The sequence below is a fragment of the Schistosoma mansoni genome, chromosome W (assembly GCF_000237925.1).
Source record: "Schistosoma mansoni strain Puerto Rico chromosome W, complete genome".
NCBI classification, from domain to species: Eukaryota; Metazoa; Platyhelminthes; class Trematoda; order Strigeidida; family Schistosomatidae; genus Schistosoma; species Schistosoma mansoni.
The window spans coordinates 28,798,824-28,817,189 of NC_031502.1; the positions used below are offsets into that span (position 1 = coordinate 28,798,824).

General features: G+C 30.1%; 1 protein-coding gene across 1 annotated transcript in view; it reads right to left on the reverse strand.

Annotated features, from left to right (window-relative positions):
* Window positions 1-621: 621 nt before the first annotated feature.
* The window catches only part of Smp_147420 (hypothetical protein), a 51,681-nt gene continuing 33,936 nt past the window's right edge, over window positions 622-18,366 (reverse strand). Inside the window, exons 6-8 of the mRNA XM_018789256.1 lie at window positions 10,737-10,754; window positions 5,566-5,770; window positions 622-1,100 (exon numbers count right to left, since the gene is read on the reverse strand). Coding sequence (XP_018654717.1) covers window positions 816-1,100; window positions 5,566-5,770; window positions 10,737-10,754 — 508 coding nt within the window. The 3' untranslated portion in view covers window positions 622-815. The remainder of the gene's footprint in view (window positions 1,101-5,565; window positions 5,771-10,736; window positions 10,755-18,366) is intronic.

Genomic DNA, 18,366 nt, shown 5'->3' on the forward strand with positions numbered 1-18,366 from the left:
AAGGAGACTAAATGAAACAGTACAGAACAGAAGGCTGTTTGTATTATAATGAAAGACATTTTCTTCTGTTTCTAACTCTTATTTTCTTTTTTACAGTGAATTAGTAATCAAGTGTGAATTTTTATAAATATAGAAATATTACACAAGATGAATGCGATGTAAATAAACCTGTTAGTTATTTGTACATACATTTGTTCATACAGCAACACAATAGTGATTTGTGTAGTTTGTTTAAAAATGGAGTGTAAATCAAAAAAAATTAAAATATGATATACTTTTCAGTTTCAATTAATTAGCTAATTCCAGTTTCAATCTAATAAACGGTTTTTTTCTGTAAGCAAAAAGAAATAGAATGAAATCATAAGGAAACTTATAAATTAGCGACTTTATCTGAACTTTGATGATGTTAAGTGACAGGATTTGTTAAAATGAAGTCAGAGCGCAAAATAAGAAACAGGGAAGATAAACACAGAAGCAAAATGAAACTTGGGAATATTCATGTATCATCTGTTATTGAATATTATACAAGGAAGATGACAATGGTTTATTTCTTACTATTTAACTTTTTCGAAAGAAGCAAATTAAAATAATTGTTGTATCATGATGATGGCGACTACTAGCTTGTGCTTTAAGAAGTGTTTTTCAGACAGTTTTTATAAGAAATAAAATGATTAGTTGCATCTGTATTAAAAAAATGTTTCGATATGTAGCCAACTTTAATGTGTATAGTAATCTTAGGAAAAGTATTGTAAATTGACATAGTAAATTGAACATATATATCTACTGATTATTATGTAGTAATGAATATTTCTTTGTTAAGCAATCGTTTCCCGTTGATTAAGTAATACTGGTTGTGCTGTTACTGATCTTTCAGTTAATAAACCATATTCTGAATAAGAAGTTTCTTTATCATCAATTGTATTCCTATTTAAATATGTTTCAGTTGAATTATCAATTTCAACTAAATGAACTTGACCTTGTGTTTCGTAAGTATATGTTGACATCGGATCATTTAAATCATATTTAGATGAATCGAACTCTTCACCCCAACCAACATTTTCGTATACACTAAACGATTGCGAAGTAGAGTATCCTTGTGTCTGTAATGAATTTGTAGAAATACGAAGATTTAAATCACTGTTTAAACTTAATTATAGAGATAAATAAAATGTTATTTTTATAGGGAACGTATATGCTTTTGAATTTGAATAAAATTTAGTACCACAGGCCATAAACTTTGATCTAAAAATCTTGATTCGACATTTCAAATTATATTATCCTATGGATCTGTGCAATCCGTTCGTTTAAACGCCAGATTTGCAACTTTCGAGTCACAGAGTTAAAGTTAATTTCATCAAATCAAATTCAATAAGCTAGGGAGCAATCCCAAATTTTATACAGTCAAATGTAGTCTAAAACCTGTAAACGCTCATAATTGTTGTATTGCACTACAACAAATATGAAATCTAATATAGCTGGTTTACATTGTAGAATAGAAAAGTACGTAATAATTTAATGAATGAGTTGGTTTAAGTAAAAGACTATAGTTTTAGAGGAATAAACCCTACATGTATTGATATTTTCGACTACTTAAATACAATTATCACTTTGTGTTTATGTTTCAAGAGAGTTTGTGTCGAAACTCGATAAAAAGAAGTTATGTGAGAATTTCAATTTCTTTGAGATATTTAGTTTACAATGGTTTATTGATATCCCTTACATTGTACAAGGTTAATGCCAGCTGAAAAATATCGGTGTTTAAATATAAGTTCAACAGTTTTTCATTGACTAATTGGAATTACTCAAGAGTGAACTCATTTCATTTTTAAATATTTTCTGTATTCTATGACCATAATAACAGTCTGATAAAAGAATGTTTGCAATATATGAATGAATTTCATTAGAATTGACGAGGTTGACTATAAAAATCTGATTATCCCTTACAATACAGAAAATTAATACGAATAAGGAATGACTAGTACACATCATTTATTTATTATTTTTTTAAAAGGGTTAAACTAAATAGACACCAGTCGCGACTGATGGAGATAAATCATATTCATAATGAAACAGTTACCCACCAAAGAGAATAAACGGTGTTCACACTACATCACAACTTGACTGAAGTTGAAAATGTGGACAGCTTTATCGTAATATGTTCACTACATTCTCTGCGAGGCCTGAAGGCTCTAGGTTCAAACTCAGGCTGAATATTACGTAGGTACTGCTGATAAATCGGGTATTAGGACAAAACAACTCTATACTTTGTAGTAGTTACTCAGTTTATACTAGCCTTTAACGAAAACAAACTGTATTATAAGTCATTTCCTTTACCTTAAAAAAATGCAAAACAGTGCTCACCAGAACTATTGTATAAGTGCAAGAGTGGGAGGTGTAAACTTCATCTTCACTACTCTTTAGAGAGAGAGTGAAACACATTAGAAACCATCAGTTCGTAAAAACACAGCTTTGTAAGGAACATGCTTCATCAAATAAATAATAATATTTGTACAACACTCAAAAAAAGAAAACCATAACCAATATGAAGGAATATTTAATTTCCTAACATTTTTAAATCATTAAGAAATGCAGTGGTGGATAAGTTGGGCAATTAAAAAGAAGTTATGAAATGATTGGAAACTAATAAGCTTCGATTAAAGTTAACTTTTCCCAGTTCTAAAAACTGTACAGAAAGATAGATTCCACTATTTAAAAATCTATTAATGAATGTACTTGGTATAGTTCAACAATGGATAAGTAAGAAACATTCGGTGAATATCTCTTTTATCCATAATATTCGATGATAAAGATAGGTGTATTCAGATATGAATTCCCGTGATGTTGTACATGCATTTTTTCCCAGCAAATACACATTTATATATTTGAATTGATCTACTTTAACTGTTCAAGCGATAAAAAAACAGAGTGGATATTTGAAAACACTTCCGAAAATTGCAAACTATAAGTGTCCATTATTTTCATAATCTATTTACTATCGTACGTGTAGTTTTCTTTCTTTGATTTGCTCTACATGTTATTCTGTTACTTTGTAGTTAAATAATTGTTTGTGAGAACTGGTTAAGTTTGAAAAGAGTTATGGCCACCAGCCGGTATCTATTAGAAAGTTGTTCAAAAACAGGGAATAGTTTTTGTAGTAGTCTAAAACATACCAGGAGTGAGGATTCATAACTCCTCTATTTTTACAGCCATCAAACTATATCTGAAATCATTGGGTCGCCATTTAATTTAACATATCTTGGACCTCAGCGAAGTTAAACTGGTCACCCCTACTCATCCTACTGAGCAATAGTCGTAAGCTCACTAGTAACTGGCTTTTCAACCAGTGCCTGGATTCTTGGTGGGATTTACCAATCTAAACTATTGAAGCCGTTATCACCAAGTGCATTGTATCGTCTACCCCATAGCTGGTTGAAAATGTGTACCAGTGCATTCATTTTGGTGGTCAAGATATATATGTTCATCCTTAGAAATGAAGTGTCTGGACCCTTTTGTATGCATATTCTGCGACATGAAATAATTGACTAATAATAATTTCTCTCTCTCTCTCTCTCTCTCTCTCTATATATATATATATATATATATATATATATAAATATATATATATATATATATATATATATATATATAGTGGTATAATATAGGGTGCTTGGAAACAATATTTTTGGTGCAGTAGTACAAAACAAATTACCAAACAACAAAAATCGCACAACACTTTCCCACAAGACATAAAATCCCTTACTTTCGTTTAAAATATTTTGAGTACCCTGGGATAAAACGTTCAAAGCATTAGAAACGTACTGAATAACAATTGACAAGCAATAAATTTTTTAAACTGCTATTAAACAGGTTAAAACCCACTGAACTCTAGATAGAAGTTCAAATAAACAGCATGAAAGTGCTCACTTCTTGTTTATATTAAAGTATATAATTACATCTTATTGCTAGTTGTATGCTTAGCTATATACAATTTAAATAGTCATTGAATATAAACTTGTTTCTATGGCTATTAAAGCGAATAAAAGAGGTAATATAACGAAAGTTCCATGCAGTGTTTTATATGGAAATTATACATTAAAAGATGTAGAAGACGAAACATCATATTAGATCACATTGACCATATTAACAATGACAGTGAAAGACAAGCAGGGTTTCTTGTTGGGTCACTGGTCGCTAATTAGAATGATACAGCTGTCCAGTACTTCGTGGTTCTCAATAATTCATTAACAGATGCTTGTTTGTGGCGAAGTTTTATTTGCATCAAGGGAAGAATCTGGTTTTTTCCATATTTTACACTTCAACACATTCTCTACCATGTTCTTTGAAAATTGATGGTTCCGAAAAGGAATAATATAAGTCGTTAAATCTATTTAGGAATTTATGAAATATGAATAAAGATGATCGTTCGTTGCCCGAGTAGCCCAGTAACAACGTTTTTGACTGTTACATTGTGTAACACGAGTTAGAATGCCCCATGGAACTATAAGTTTCATCAAGAGTATCGGTAAGCTTTTTCAAGATGATCACCAAATGGAACGAAACTTTCACTTCGAGTTTTCCTTTGACTATCTTCAACTGCTTATCATCCCACTATAGTGTGTGGAGTGTGACTTATACTGGTGACCATGTTAAAACTTGGTCGATAGAATTCAATCGACAATAATGGACTAGACAAACAAGACACTTGTACTATGCAGTAACTCTTAATTTAGTAACCCAGTCTTCCATTGCCTTTAATTGTTTCAAGTCTTCTATTTATCTTCAACTATTAAACTTGTATCAATCATATTATCTGTCAGTCATTCGTATGCTTAATATGTACTTATGAGCACTTAAGATAACTACATGAACTGAGATATATTTAAATGTTTAATAAATTTAAATATTATTCACTGAGTCTGGTTAGTGTTTTCTTGGGTGAGGTTGTTGACCCCATGCCCAACCCTCCTCCTTTGTGTGGGCTTGGGACCAGCAGTAACCATAGTAGAGCTACAGGCGGAAACCATCAAACTGCATCAAGAGGCAAGCCCTAACTTGGAATTCTGAAGGGAAAAGGAAAAGTAGAAGACCAAAGAACACACTGCGCTGAAAGTTGGAATAAGATATCAAAAGGATGTATAGCAACTGGAAAAAACTGGGAAGAATTACCCAGGGCAGAGTTGAATGGAGAATGCTGATGGGCGGCCTATGTTCCTCCTCGAGGGGTAACAGGCATAAGTACGTAACTATGTGATTATTTACTGAGTGTATTAGGTATTAAATACTGACATTAAGAGGGATTATTCTGTATCTAACTATGTTATTCTCAAGTAAAATGAATATTCATTTCAAATTAACTGAATGTTTCATTTTACTAGCTAAATATCTAGTTTAGTGACAAAACAATCAGTTTAAAGTTTTACTTAAGTAACATTAACTTGTCAAAACTTGATTTGTTGAGTGATCTCATGGATAGTTTGTTTCAGTCTTCATAATTAATAATAATAATAAAATAATAATAATAATAATAATAATTAGTAGTTCTTCAATGTTCAATTACATATTTACCTGTCCTGGTGCTAGATTAACAAAACTAGCATATGGTGTTACATTGTTCACATCAGTTTCATCGTTTGGATTATTACTATTATTATTATTATTATTACTATTCATCATTGCACGATTACTTCCGCAAACCATGTTATTTCTATTAATTCGATTAGATAGGCATGTTCTCGGTGGCAATCGTTCAGCTTGGTAATTTTCTTTTTCTCTGTAAAGTAATTAAATAAAGGATTTATGTATTTTTGTTACCAGGTTATTATGTTTTTGACTTTACTTTCTTGTTGGGTATACGATAAAAGTAAATAAAACAATCCGAGTCGTTGTTTAATTCAAGCCCATAGGTTATTAGGTTTTTGCACTAAGAACGGAGTCACAAAACTCACCTTTTAATCAGACCTCGATTAAAAGTATACAACTAATGGAACTTGACTTTAGTCAAAAGTGAAGTCTAATGGTACTGTTTCTACCAGAATTAAATCACATTATACATAGAATTAGTTTAGTTATTTCACTGAGGTTTCAAGAACAACCTTACAATTGACAATTCCTGTTTAAAAGTCGTGGGATAAAATGTTTCTAAGTCTAGTAAATGCAGCATAATAATGCTATTAATAATAGTAATATTAATAAGTTTACTAAAAGACCGAAATGGGATTTTGTACCGCGAATCAGCCGAGCGAAAAAACAATACCGTTGCTCGCTGTACTATATTTTTTCAAAAAAAATTATGATACTTTTCCAATTCATTACTTATAAATAGACATTGTTTCATATCCACCGATTGTGATGTCAAATTTTTTATTCACTTAACTCTAATGAACGATCTTTGACCAAAATAAATTGATGTGTATATTTTAAGTTTTCCGTAGATGGATAGGAACATTAGGATACATTTTGTCACAGATGTCCTCCTGAAAGCAGCATTTTCGTCACTTAACCCTTCAGAGGTTGACCTCTTACAAGGAGGCTTGTTTATTGACTTAGAATACACAGATGACATAATCCCATTTGGTGAAGATGTCGACAAAATGCAGTCTTTTGATTGTCATGAGGAACTGTGATAGCATGTTTGTTTGCATTTCTCGCTCTCCAAATAAATAATATTACATCAGGATATCAAAATTGGAATTATTGGTAGGAATTGAAATAGCTGAAAGAGTTGAACATCTCATTTATCTTGAAAGTTTCGTAAGCTCAGGTGGGTTGGTGTCTAACGAAATCTTGACATGGATTAGAAAGTCTCACGGTTTTTGTCAACATAAGTCGCTTGTGATGTAGGTAAGAAGTTCATCAGTCAATTAAAAGCCATGCATACTACGCTGCAGTTCATTCTATATTATTTTTGTACTCGCAAAACATAGATTTTGAAAGCAGGCTGCATATTTTTGATTATAGACTTCTTCAAAGCATGAGTTGCACATTTTGGAATGATAGTCAAATGATACTGTGAACTTGTATTTGGTTTGCAGAGATATCCCAAATATTATGGTTTATAGAAGCAACTACTTATTTGAATTCATACTTAATTTGGTGAATAATTATTAAAGATCTAGGAAATAATGGGCGCTCCTAATTTCGTTTCGAATATCTTGGTTTAACGATAGTTATTCAATTATAACTCTCTTGAATACTGTCACTAATAAATCTTCGGTTTATCTACGCATTAATATTCTGAAATTATGACTACAGTGAATTAACGTGGCAGATGTACTGTTTGGAAAGCTCTGCCACTAAATACGTTGGTTACAACTTGTCGTTATACGCAGTTATAGAAAATAATCAAAACAGTTTTAGTGTAGGCGTTGACCTTTGGTTCAGTGAGTGACTCATTGGCTCGTTGTAATTCATGTTTACGCCCACGCTTATATTTCTTCACCAAAAATGTTAGAACTTTAGTCAGAATTATTTTATGGACTTCGGCTGCTGTTTATTTGTACTATATCCATTGTTAATCAGCAGATCTCAACCTTTTTACCTACGTGATTTCATGGGTTGCATTTAGTCTTTAAGTAATAAAGTATCTTCACAACACTGTTTTTTATAAAAGTATATAGGTCTTCATTACGTTGGCAAAACCCGTTACCTCAGTAAATATCAATTTAACTGAGACTATGTGATAGTTTGGGAAAAGCCTTAAGTAAAATGCAAATTATTAATGTATTAACTTGAAATGAATAGCTTAATTTAAATTAGTAAGATATTTTTTGAATTACTAAAATCAGTGCCCACGTTACAAAATATGAATTCACGGTGATTACATAACAGTGACTGATTTTCATTTCCAATGCCATTATCTTGTTAGCAATCACATCGTGTGATTGTTTCTTCAGCATTAACACTATATAACCAGCTTAAATGTCTCAAACAAGTTACTTCTATAAAACTGACGTTTTGTTACTATCCTTCAAAAGATGAAAATGAATTCATTTTCTACTTCTTTTAAACGAAGGGCTATCAGTTTTCAAAAATTCAGGTTGTTGATTCTTGGTGAGTTTCCCGATGAAATAATTGACCACTGATAGTAGATGATTGACTAATATTACAAGTATTTACTCAGTGATGAATAGATCCTTATATTACGAGCAAAGTATTGGCTAAAAATAATAAACCAGTGGATGGTTCTGAGAAGTCACATTTGTCCAGCTTTTGTTTACTTTATTGTTTTGGGCCAATCAATATTAAAATCATTGAAAAGAGTTTCAAATACGGTTCAACAAGGCTAGCACAATCATTGAGTTCTGGTGTGGACAGTGTAAGGGTGGATAGGCTACCGAAACAAGATACGTCAAATAGCTGTAATTCAAGGGATAATCACTGAGTAATATGACTAAAAGTCATTGATAAACTTATTCACTGGTAATCCTTCTCAAAACTGTGAATATAAAAACATATTCAGTCCAAATGTTTCGTTTCTTTTCATTGCTTTCCTTTCCAGTTTTCTGTCGATTTAAGGATCTATATTTTAGTTAGTTGGTTTTCTTCATCTTGATTTTTTCTTGCTTGGCTGATATGAAGTGTAAAGGTCAAGATAAAATACTAATTTTCGTAAGACCCTATGTTGTTTATACCCGTCTCTTGGGTAAATTTCAAGTTATTCGTTGTGTATATATTCTTCAGACAACCGAAAAAAAGAGAATAACTCTTGGATTATTTGAAATGACTATCTTTTTAGGAATTCTTCATCATTTATAAAGATCTATATAATGTTCCTCACGATAACAAAGAAAAGATTGAGTTTATCTGAACAGACAAGAGTGCGTTTCCGTCAACCGTCAATTTACAACGCTTTGTTTATTAGTTGATGATAACTGGATTAGAGAAATTCTACAATAAATATTAACTGAATTACAATAAACATTTACTCATTTCCTTTGAATTAAATAAGTAAATAAACCAGCAATAAATTCTTGGGCGTGACGCTTTACTAAGAACATAATTATATGTGGAATTTGTTAGTCGAACACCATTTAATCAATAAAACCTGTAATCAGCCAGTCCTGCATGAAATGGTTAATTGAAAAAGGTAATAAATTCACAGGAAAAGTTTCTAATGTTTTTTTAAATTACAATAAGAATTAATTAGATATAGTAATTTCGGTTGTGTTGATGACTCGAAATATGCCACAAAGTAATCGTAAGTTTGTTTAAACTCATATTTAGATAGACTTTAATTAGGCGATTCGTAGCTGTTATTGTACAGTACTAAGACAACTTGATTATTTTAATCTAATAAATACTAACGATGAGTGAATTTCGCATTGTAAAGTGGATTGTTAGAATTTATCTGTTCTATTTCAATAGGTTGAAATCATTCCTTTAGCTAGTGTAAGATTTAAAAAACGCTGAAATTTGGTTATTTAAACAATCAATAAAAAACAACTATATAAAAGTTAGACATCTTGATGTATTACCACTTCACTAAATATTCTGATTTTGTTTACTGCCTTTTTGTTGCTCAACAATGTAACAACTGGAATAGTTCTTTCACATGACTTTCAATGTTTACTATTTATCTAAAAGTCGGTAAAACTTCGTAGGTAAACACTTCACTCTTCACGCTTTTCGAATATTTTAAGGTAATCGAGAAATTTCTGATGTTCAATATTAAACTATTTTTTAATTTAACAAGTTGCCTTCCAGTAGTGAGTAGTATCATGTTATTCAACTAAAAAACGTTGGCAGAGCATTAATAGATTTTCGATTAAGATTTCGGTGCTTTTCTTTCAGCTTCAGGCATATTGTCGAAAATAGATTAATAATTTTGTTGTATTTACGTTTTATAATTAGGAATAATAAGTCTGAGAAAAAATATATTTCGTTTTTAGACACCAGATTATTCAGTAAATGTAATTGATTACCGCTCGAAATATTAGCTTCTATGCCCTTAGATACCTAGGATAAAATTTCTACAAGAATTTAATTGGTATAGACTACTTTGAAGAAGTTTTATAAGTAAAACATGCCATTATCCAGTAAAAAGCTGCATATGACCAAAGTTTCCATCATTTCGTTGTCTTAAAGTGAGTAGATGAGACTGAAAATCTTTGCTATTTCAGCCAAAGAGTAAAGATACATCTGAAATACTTCTATTTATTTCGAACTTAACATGATCAAAGATGGAATTTATGAAAATTCAGCCTAACAAGTTGAATTTCGCCAATATTTGTTTCTCTGAATTTTAGACATAAGTAGAATACCAATAATAAAATATGCCAACCTTGGCAATTTCAATATGTTTACTTAAAGAATTTTTATACCATTCATCCTAGAGAACATTCATCCGACTTTTTATATTCTCTTATACCTATTATTACTTTGATTATAGATGATTAGGTCAGGTTAATGCATATTTACACAAAAGTATGTTAAACCTTCACTCTATTTTTACCCCCAATAAATATATAATGCCAAATCGAAAATTACATTCAAGTTTGATTGTTTTTAGATTTACAGTAGAATTAAAAGTTTGTTTTCAGTATATATGAAGACGATTATTACTTTGGCAATATATATAATCTCTTCCTTAAAGTATGAGATACAAATTACTATCGTCATGCAGATAAATTTCAGTGCAACACGCAATAATGTTTTATTATTTTTATCAAATGTTTATCAGTAAGTGAACTTTTATCACTTCAAACTAATAAAATATTTTCTTCAGAATTCGGACTTACCTCCTTTTTTTTCGTGAGCTGAAATAAAAAAACATTGAAATTAAAAGGTATTTAGCATTTCGTTTGGCTTATGTGTATATGCATTTATATAGTGTGATTGTAAAAAGAAAATGGTCAATCTAAATTTTCTGGTTATCTATTTTTCAGCTATTCAAATATTGTGACGGATCTTCTTTTTTTTCAATATTGCTTTTAACATTCAGTCATGCCCATCCAAAACGTTATCTATTCACCTGGTTTTATAAAGCGTTTGCACTCTACCACCATGGTAAATATTATATACAGTAAGTGAAGATATGGTAGTTATTTTTATTATTTTACTCTTTGATAAAAAGTAGTGTAAATATATTAAAATAAATACACATTAACGGCTAAATAGAAGCTTCACAATGATATTTTTTAAAACATATATTATGCAATATAAAATGAATTTTGAATAGAATCGATCTAGACTATTAGCGATCGGAATACGAGTAAATTTCTACCATTATTATTCTTAATTGAAATTTAGTTTTCGGAAAGTTCATTGAAACTTAATTCTGGTACTTTGATCTGAAAAGTTTTTTGATTAAATTCAAAACAAAAGTTTAAATAAATAATTCTCAAAAAATTACTGATATCAGACTTAGTTACCAATTCTATGACTAAATAAAAAAGAAATACACGTAGTAATCTAGTCAAACTTAAGAGAAATGTCTGCATTAACTGAGATAAAATGAATTTTAGTCAGTCACGTTGAAAATGCTTATTTTTTTTTCTATTTTTAGAACTTATCAATACTTTGGAGTATCAAAGGCAATCATTAGAAGAGTCTATATGTTATCATATATTATAATCAGTTCACTTAAAATATATTAGTAAGGTGAAAACAGAAACAAAATACGTCGAAAATTATATCTTGTTTGTTTCTGCTGTTAACGTTCCACATGCTATAATGCTACGTGACAAAACTGGTAAAATACGGCTGCAGATTGTATATACGGTGGTACCAACAAACTATTACTTCAGGAACAATATCATCTTGTCACATTATCATTTTGATACTAATAATAGATATTTCTGTACTAGAAACATTATTCAAATAATGCATTAAAAAATCAGTATACCTAACTGCATAACAGTATACAATTCCTGAGTGCACACCTCATTGTTGTTTACACAGAATTCATATTCCAAGGAGAGTGAAATAGAGTTATTTTAGTTCCATTGAAAATCAAGGAAAAAAAATTTGGAGTATATACAAAAACTACATTCTTCGTCTATTTTGAGATAGGGTTTTATGAGGAAGATAAATTTTAAAGTAAATTACTAACAATCAAATTGCTGATTGTTTCTTCACTCCATACTTATCTATAAAACTGTCATCATTTGGATGAAAATATGATTATGAATAGTTTACTTCTTACAATGGGGCAACTTTTTCAAATTGAATACTCTATTAAATGCATAAAAAAGTTTTCGTGGATATGAACTTAAATAAAAGAGATACTTTAGGTTACTTTCATTATTTAACAATACTGAAAATCAACATTCTATATGATTTTAGGAGGAAATAGTTTTGTATTGACTGGAAGAATAATTTTTTTGTAGAAACGAATTTTGATTTTATTGACCTGGAACACTGAAATCAAAAAAGTATATTTTATCAGTGGACATTGCTTTGAAGTAAGATTTGGAATTATTATCATTTCATTGAGGAGCAACGATCCTTCTTATATTATAAGTCAATATTTCACTAAATATATTAGTTCATTCACTAAATAATAATTCGTCATGTTTTACGTGTTTACACTTGTTTCCACTAATTTTAAACTAAAAAGATTTTTTGGGTAATCCATAAACCATAATGGGGTCACAAATCATTAATCTATGTATAATAACTAACTTCCTGAACCACTCGATAATAAAAAAGGTTCCCTTCAGGTGACTGATATATTTTTTAAAACTTCTAGAAGCTTGTATAGGGTATGTTACGAACAGATTCTATTACGTTAGATGTACTGAGCCGTCAATTTATTGCACAGCAAGGCTGCTACAGGGATGATCGTATCAGTCCATGGTGTTACATTCACATTTTGATATGAATATACCCACACCATGAGGACAAAAAGTTTTATTTCAATTAATAACTATAAAGGTTTTGCACATACCATCCAGATGATTAAATAATAGTACGCAATCTAATTAAAGATGATAGAGTAGTCATAAATTCTAGTTTGTGTCGTTTAACCGCTCAAATCAAATAGGATTAACAATATAAAAATTTAAAATCGAATAAATAAATTTTGTTTTCCAGATCACAGGACATTATTTGAACAAAAAAAGTCAGAATTAAGTAGGCGTTATATGGAGCCAGAACTTTATACTGTTTAACTCAACCAAAATTCTAATTGATGCATAAATTAAATTTAAAATGTGTCTTTAGAAAAAAAAACAAATTTTGTACTGATTGTATAATTGGAATTGTACATTTTCAAAGTTTAATAACTTGATAGACAAAATTCTATGATAATGTATGATTCACTGAAAACTTTATATTCAGCAAAACTCTCAATATTATATGGTAAATTTTTCTATCTTCCATAAGAAGAACTTGGTTTATTGAAGAGTTCCTATATTTTGGCAGTTAATTATTGTCATGTAGAAAAATCAATAAAATATGTTGAAATATTACCTACGAAAAATCGGTCATTTATTTTTAGAAACATCTCTTGTGATTTAAGTTGACTGTTGGATCTCAATATGACAAATATTATTTATGGTTTATTGGTGAAGCAATTCCAAAAACTATTATTGATATTTTATGAGATTTCACTTGTAATACCCAAATTACTATAAGTAAATCATACTGTAAACGGTATTCAAAGGGATACTTGTTTACAAATAAAAATGTGTTTTACAAGTCTTATGTATATACTGTGTAATTTTTTAAATCTACATTTCAATAAAACCACGTATTGAGTACGCTTCTCTTTACGTATTGTTAAGTAGGTCTTTTGAAAGAATGTTTAAATTATTGACAGCTATAATTATTCATGTATTCATGCAATTAAAAATCACACTGAAGGAGTACTTTATTCAATTATTGCTCATCAATTGTTACATTGACAGTACAAAGTAAATAAAGTATATTGAGTAACTTACTTTACATATTTTTTGGGGAAATGTGTTATTTTGAACAAAATAATTTCGGTTGGAATAATTGAGTGCATATTAATCAAGTTCACATTGATCACATGATAAATAGATCTTTCCATAATGTGAACAGGTTTTCTCTGTTCTACTTTATAGCTATGAGACGTATTCTTTATGAGTAGAGGATATTCGTGGGTTCTGATATTTGACCATAGATGTATTTGGAGTATGGAGTATGAAATCATATTTGTGAAGATCTGTTATCATCAGATTATGGATTTGCCCTCTTCAATTGTTAAGACAACTTCTAAATAACACTGATTTAATTTATATATAAACTTATAGTATAGATTAATTACTTGTATACCAAAGTATATAATAAGTGGCTTTTTATAGACCACGTCTCTTTTGTTTTTCTAGGCTACGGGAACTAACCCACTGAAAGCTTTCCTATATGGTTTCACATTATTAGCAAGATGGTGGTAGGAGGTGGTCAACAGGAAACCTTTGACCCTGGTTTCGTGCTACTCGGCACTCTTCAGAAAGGTGTACCTGTGATCTTGAGAGAACTGGTGCTCCCTGATGGATTCGATCCCGTTTCACATAGCTTCACAGTCAGAGACGTTATCACTGAGCTATTCAGGCAGCGACCGACCTCCTGTAGGACTGAGATGTAATCACAACTGATTGATTCCCACCCAGTGATCAATCAATTGTGATCACATTATTAGTAAAAATTCAAGAAATCATATACGAAATCTTATGCTATTAGTAGAGAAGAGAAAATCTTGTTAATAAAATGTTTAGTTTAAATAATTCATTCAGTTTTGCTCAAACAGGAAACACTAAATACCATTCTTTTATTTATTACCAGTTTACCTTAGGATCGTAAATAGCCTTTATTGCATGAAGAATGGTCATAGTAATGGAACATTTGTGTAGAAAAGTTTGTAAGTAAACAACTTCCACCCACACACGGAATACTTTGGAATCTTCAATAAACACTGTAGCAGTATGCATCGGGTTGCAACACATTATAATGTTCCATGAAGCTGTTATTTCTAAACATATGTTTATGCATTTATCTGAACATAGTAAATAAACATTCTGATAAGTTTTGTTGTTTTTTGTTTTCAAACAATTGTACATCTTTGACCAAATTACACAATAATAAAATGCTTCTTATTCATATAATTAATAGTATGTTGTAGATATTATGGGATTTACTTAAATGTAACCTAGTCAACTAGAAGAAAACCCAATTTACCGAGAAAATTGATTTTTGTTGATTACATAACCATATTTATCTCATATTAAGTAGTACTGAAATATGAATCTAAAACAATAAACTATGTTGTGAATAACCTTTTGTAAGAAAAAAGCTCTTTCAACAATGTTTCTTTAAAACATTGTTTCTCTATTATGTATTTTTATTAGAGTTATTCGATTCAGTCCATATTTGTACGCTACAATAATTTGTTTCGAATTCGACCAGGGTCGGTTCATACTTTCAAAAGATAATGATAATTGACTGACTATTTCAGAATAAGTAACTGGAACAATGATACTTCTTATTAAAAAAATATTGCTAATTATCAAAGATATTATTACCATATCAGCATTGAGAAGTAGCGTTGTTCAAGAGTAAAGCTGGGAAAATACATATTTAGAAAAACGCGGTAGTTAATAAGTCAGACAATGTTGTGCAGCATGAAGAAAACAGATAAATATAATCGAAATCAGACGTTTGTTGATTCGTTTGAATTAGTAATAATACGTAGTGAGGTCAGGTTTGCAGTAAACCTATTACTAATCCCTGTTTGCTTAGTAGTCATATAGTTAGTTTTACAAAACTATATATATATAGTGATCTATTCCGGCATCTGTTTTTTTTCAAGTTTACAATGTAATATTGATAGCATGCAACGATTTGTACCGATAAATTTATCCTTTATACTGATGACAATGGGTATTATCAAATGAGTAAGCTGTAGCAAATCTAACTCAAGAATACATAATTATAACTCCAGAGTAAAACATTTAGTCACATCGTAATCTCTGGTAATGAAAACCTGTTTAGAAAACATCCTGCAATCAAATTTCTGAAGAAATATTATTAATCACCATAAACAATTTATAAATTGTGTACATCTGTTTTACAAAAAACTGTAATCATCGGTACATAGTTGATTTGTGTATTCAAATTGATTGATTCATGTTTATTTCATGATGTAATATTGAATTGTCATATTTATTTAGTAGTGTAATTAGTAGTTGTATTCAAGACGCCTACAACCAATTTACACGGCATACCATATTCATAATGACAAAACATTGATATATTACGTTTCATGAAGACTTTAATTTAATCTGAGAAAGCCTAATCAATATTTGTTCTAAATTACTTTCGTGGTGATATTGTTTATTCACCACCATACTTATTATTATGATTTTTCTTTTTATAAATTCATTTGTCTATTATCTCTTATGATTTGTATATACCATACTGTTGATTATGTAATGCAATGGGACTTCACATTAACGTGGGTTGGTTTACAGTATATATATATATATATATATATATTATTTGGCACGGGTATATTGTCTGTGAATCACTTTATATGTAATTTCATGCATAACACTAATGTTACTTGTAAAAGTAATTAGAAAAACAGAAAATTTCAACAACAAATCAACCATCTTGGTTGTGAAAATAGTTTAGCAGTCGAAGACCGAAGGTGAAGTGAATAATATTCTACCGGAAAGGATCATTTGCTATTACTTAAACGAGCAAACATAACACTTTGTAATCTTGGATAAAGGTTCACTACTTCAAGTTGTTCCATTTTTTCACAATACGTTTCACCAAAAAATGAATCAGTACCAAAACAATAACAAAAATGTATTGATTATGCAAAGAAACATGAATGGACATAATATATAAACACAAATGAGAGGATGATTAACTTTTGATCATACCTTTGACTATTATTAACTCAAATATATTTTAGTTACCTAACCCAAATCGTTCGGAGTAATAGTCACTGACGTCGGGGACTTGAGATCATATACTTATTGGGAAATTTCGATGACCTAGTTTCGGTGTTCAAAGTTTGCCAAATTAATCAACATGAAGCTGATATATATCAGTATCTTTGAGATTGTAGTACCCTGTTTATAATAAATTATGATCATTTAAATAAAATAATAACGTAAAGTGTGAATAGAACAGAACTGAATCTATTTTTTTAAATGGAGGTCCAGTCGAAAAAGATGAACTTTCAAATGCGACAAACTTAGATAAAGGTATTTTTTTACAGATTTATGACATAAAGTGGCGAGACTATAATTTATGAACGAACCAATCAGGTTTAGGATAACAGGTCTCGGATTTTGACGCAAAATTCATTCACTCATTAGTTTAAATATCGTTTTGGCGTTTTAGATGATGTCAGTTTGTGATGAAAACCATGAATCTAATTCCTAATCCTAACCAGCAGTTGTAAATCACAATCCTTATCCTTCACACTGCTTTATAACCCTCATATAGCCCTTGCAAGTAGGTGGACATTCTCAAAGTCATTTGGATTCACTCAAAGGTCGTCCATAAATTATACTCTCACCCATGAATTTTTATACTGATAGGGAAACATGAGGAAATTCTTGCGAAACAGCAAGCTTCTTTTATTCAAGCAGTAAAAACCAGATTATACAACTTAAATTAAGAATCACTAACGGTGTGGATATTAAATTCATTCCACAGTACTAAACAAAGAATTTCTGAGTATATGTAGCATATTGCTTGTATCAGTAAAAATGTGCAAAAAAAATCAAAGTAATGGCATGGAGGAATGCTGCTCTAAAGTAAAACAAAGGTTGTGTTTATTTGAAAAGTTTTGTCATACATTAGAGGTCAATGAAGGCCTACTAATGATCCAAAATTTTGTTATTCTAAGCATGAAGTACTTTTGAAACAGTTTCGATCAAATAGTTTTCTAGACAACAAAAAAGAAAACTTGTTTGTGGACATGCTCTTTATCCGAAGTCGAATCACTCACTATGCATTTCCCTCTCTAATTTTCTCTTTTCCGTATATTTTAAAATACATTCAGTGACTGTAATTTTTCTTCCACTGTTAGAAATCACAAGACTTTTGGGAGAGTTGTTAAAATAGTCTTTCTTTGACTTACAGGAAGTTTATTGCCTGTAGTATTAATCACACCAAAAATATCTTATTATTATTATTTAATATAAGATTGGAATTCAATTGAGTCGAAGTGTTTAAATAATAATTTTTTTGCATTTTGTGTCCCGTTAGCCTATGCCTACCCGTATTCTGATGAATGTAGGTAAAATTTTAATTTCACACTAGTATTTCAGACAAACATCTGGTCAGAAATTAATTTCACCACTTAATTTTCTCGCTAATTTCTTTTGATTTCTTTGTTGGTAAGAAAAATCTCATCAATATTGATTGTTAACTGTTATGTCGGGA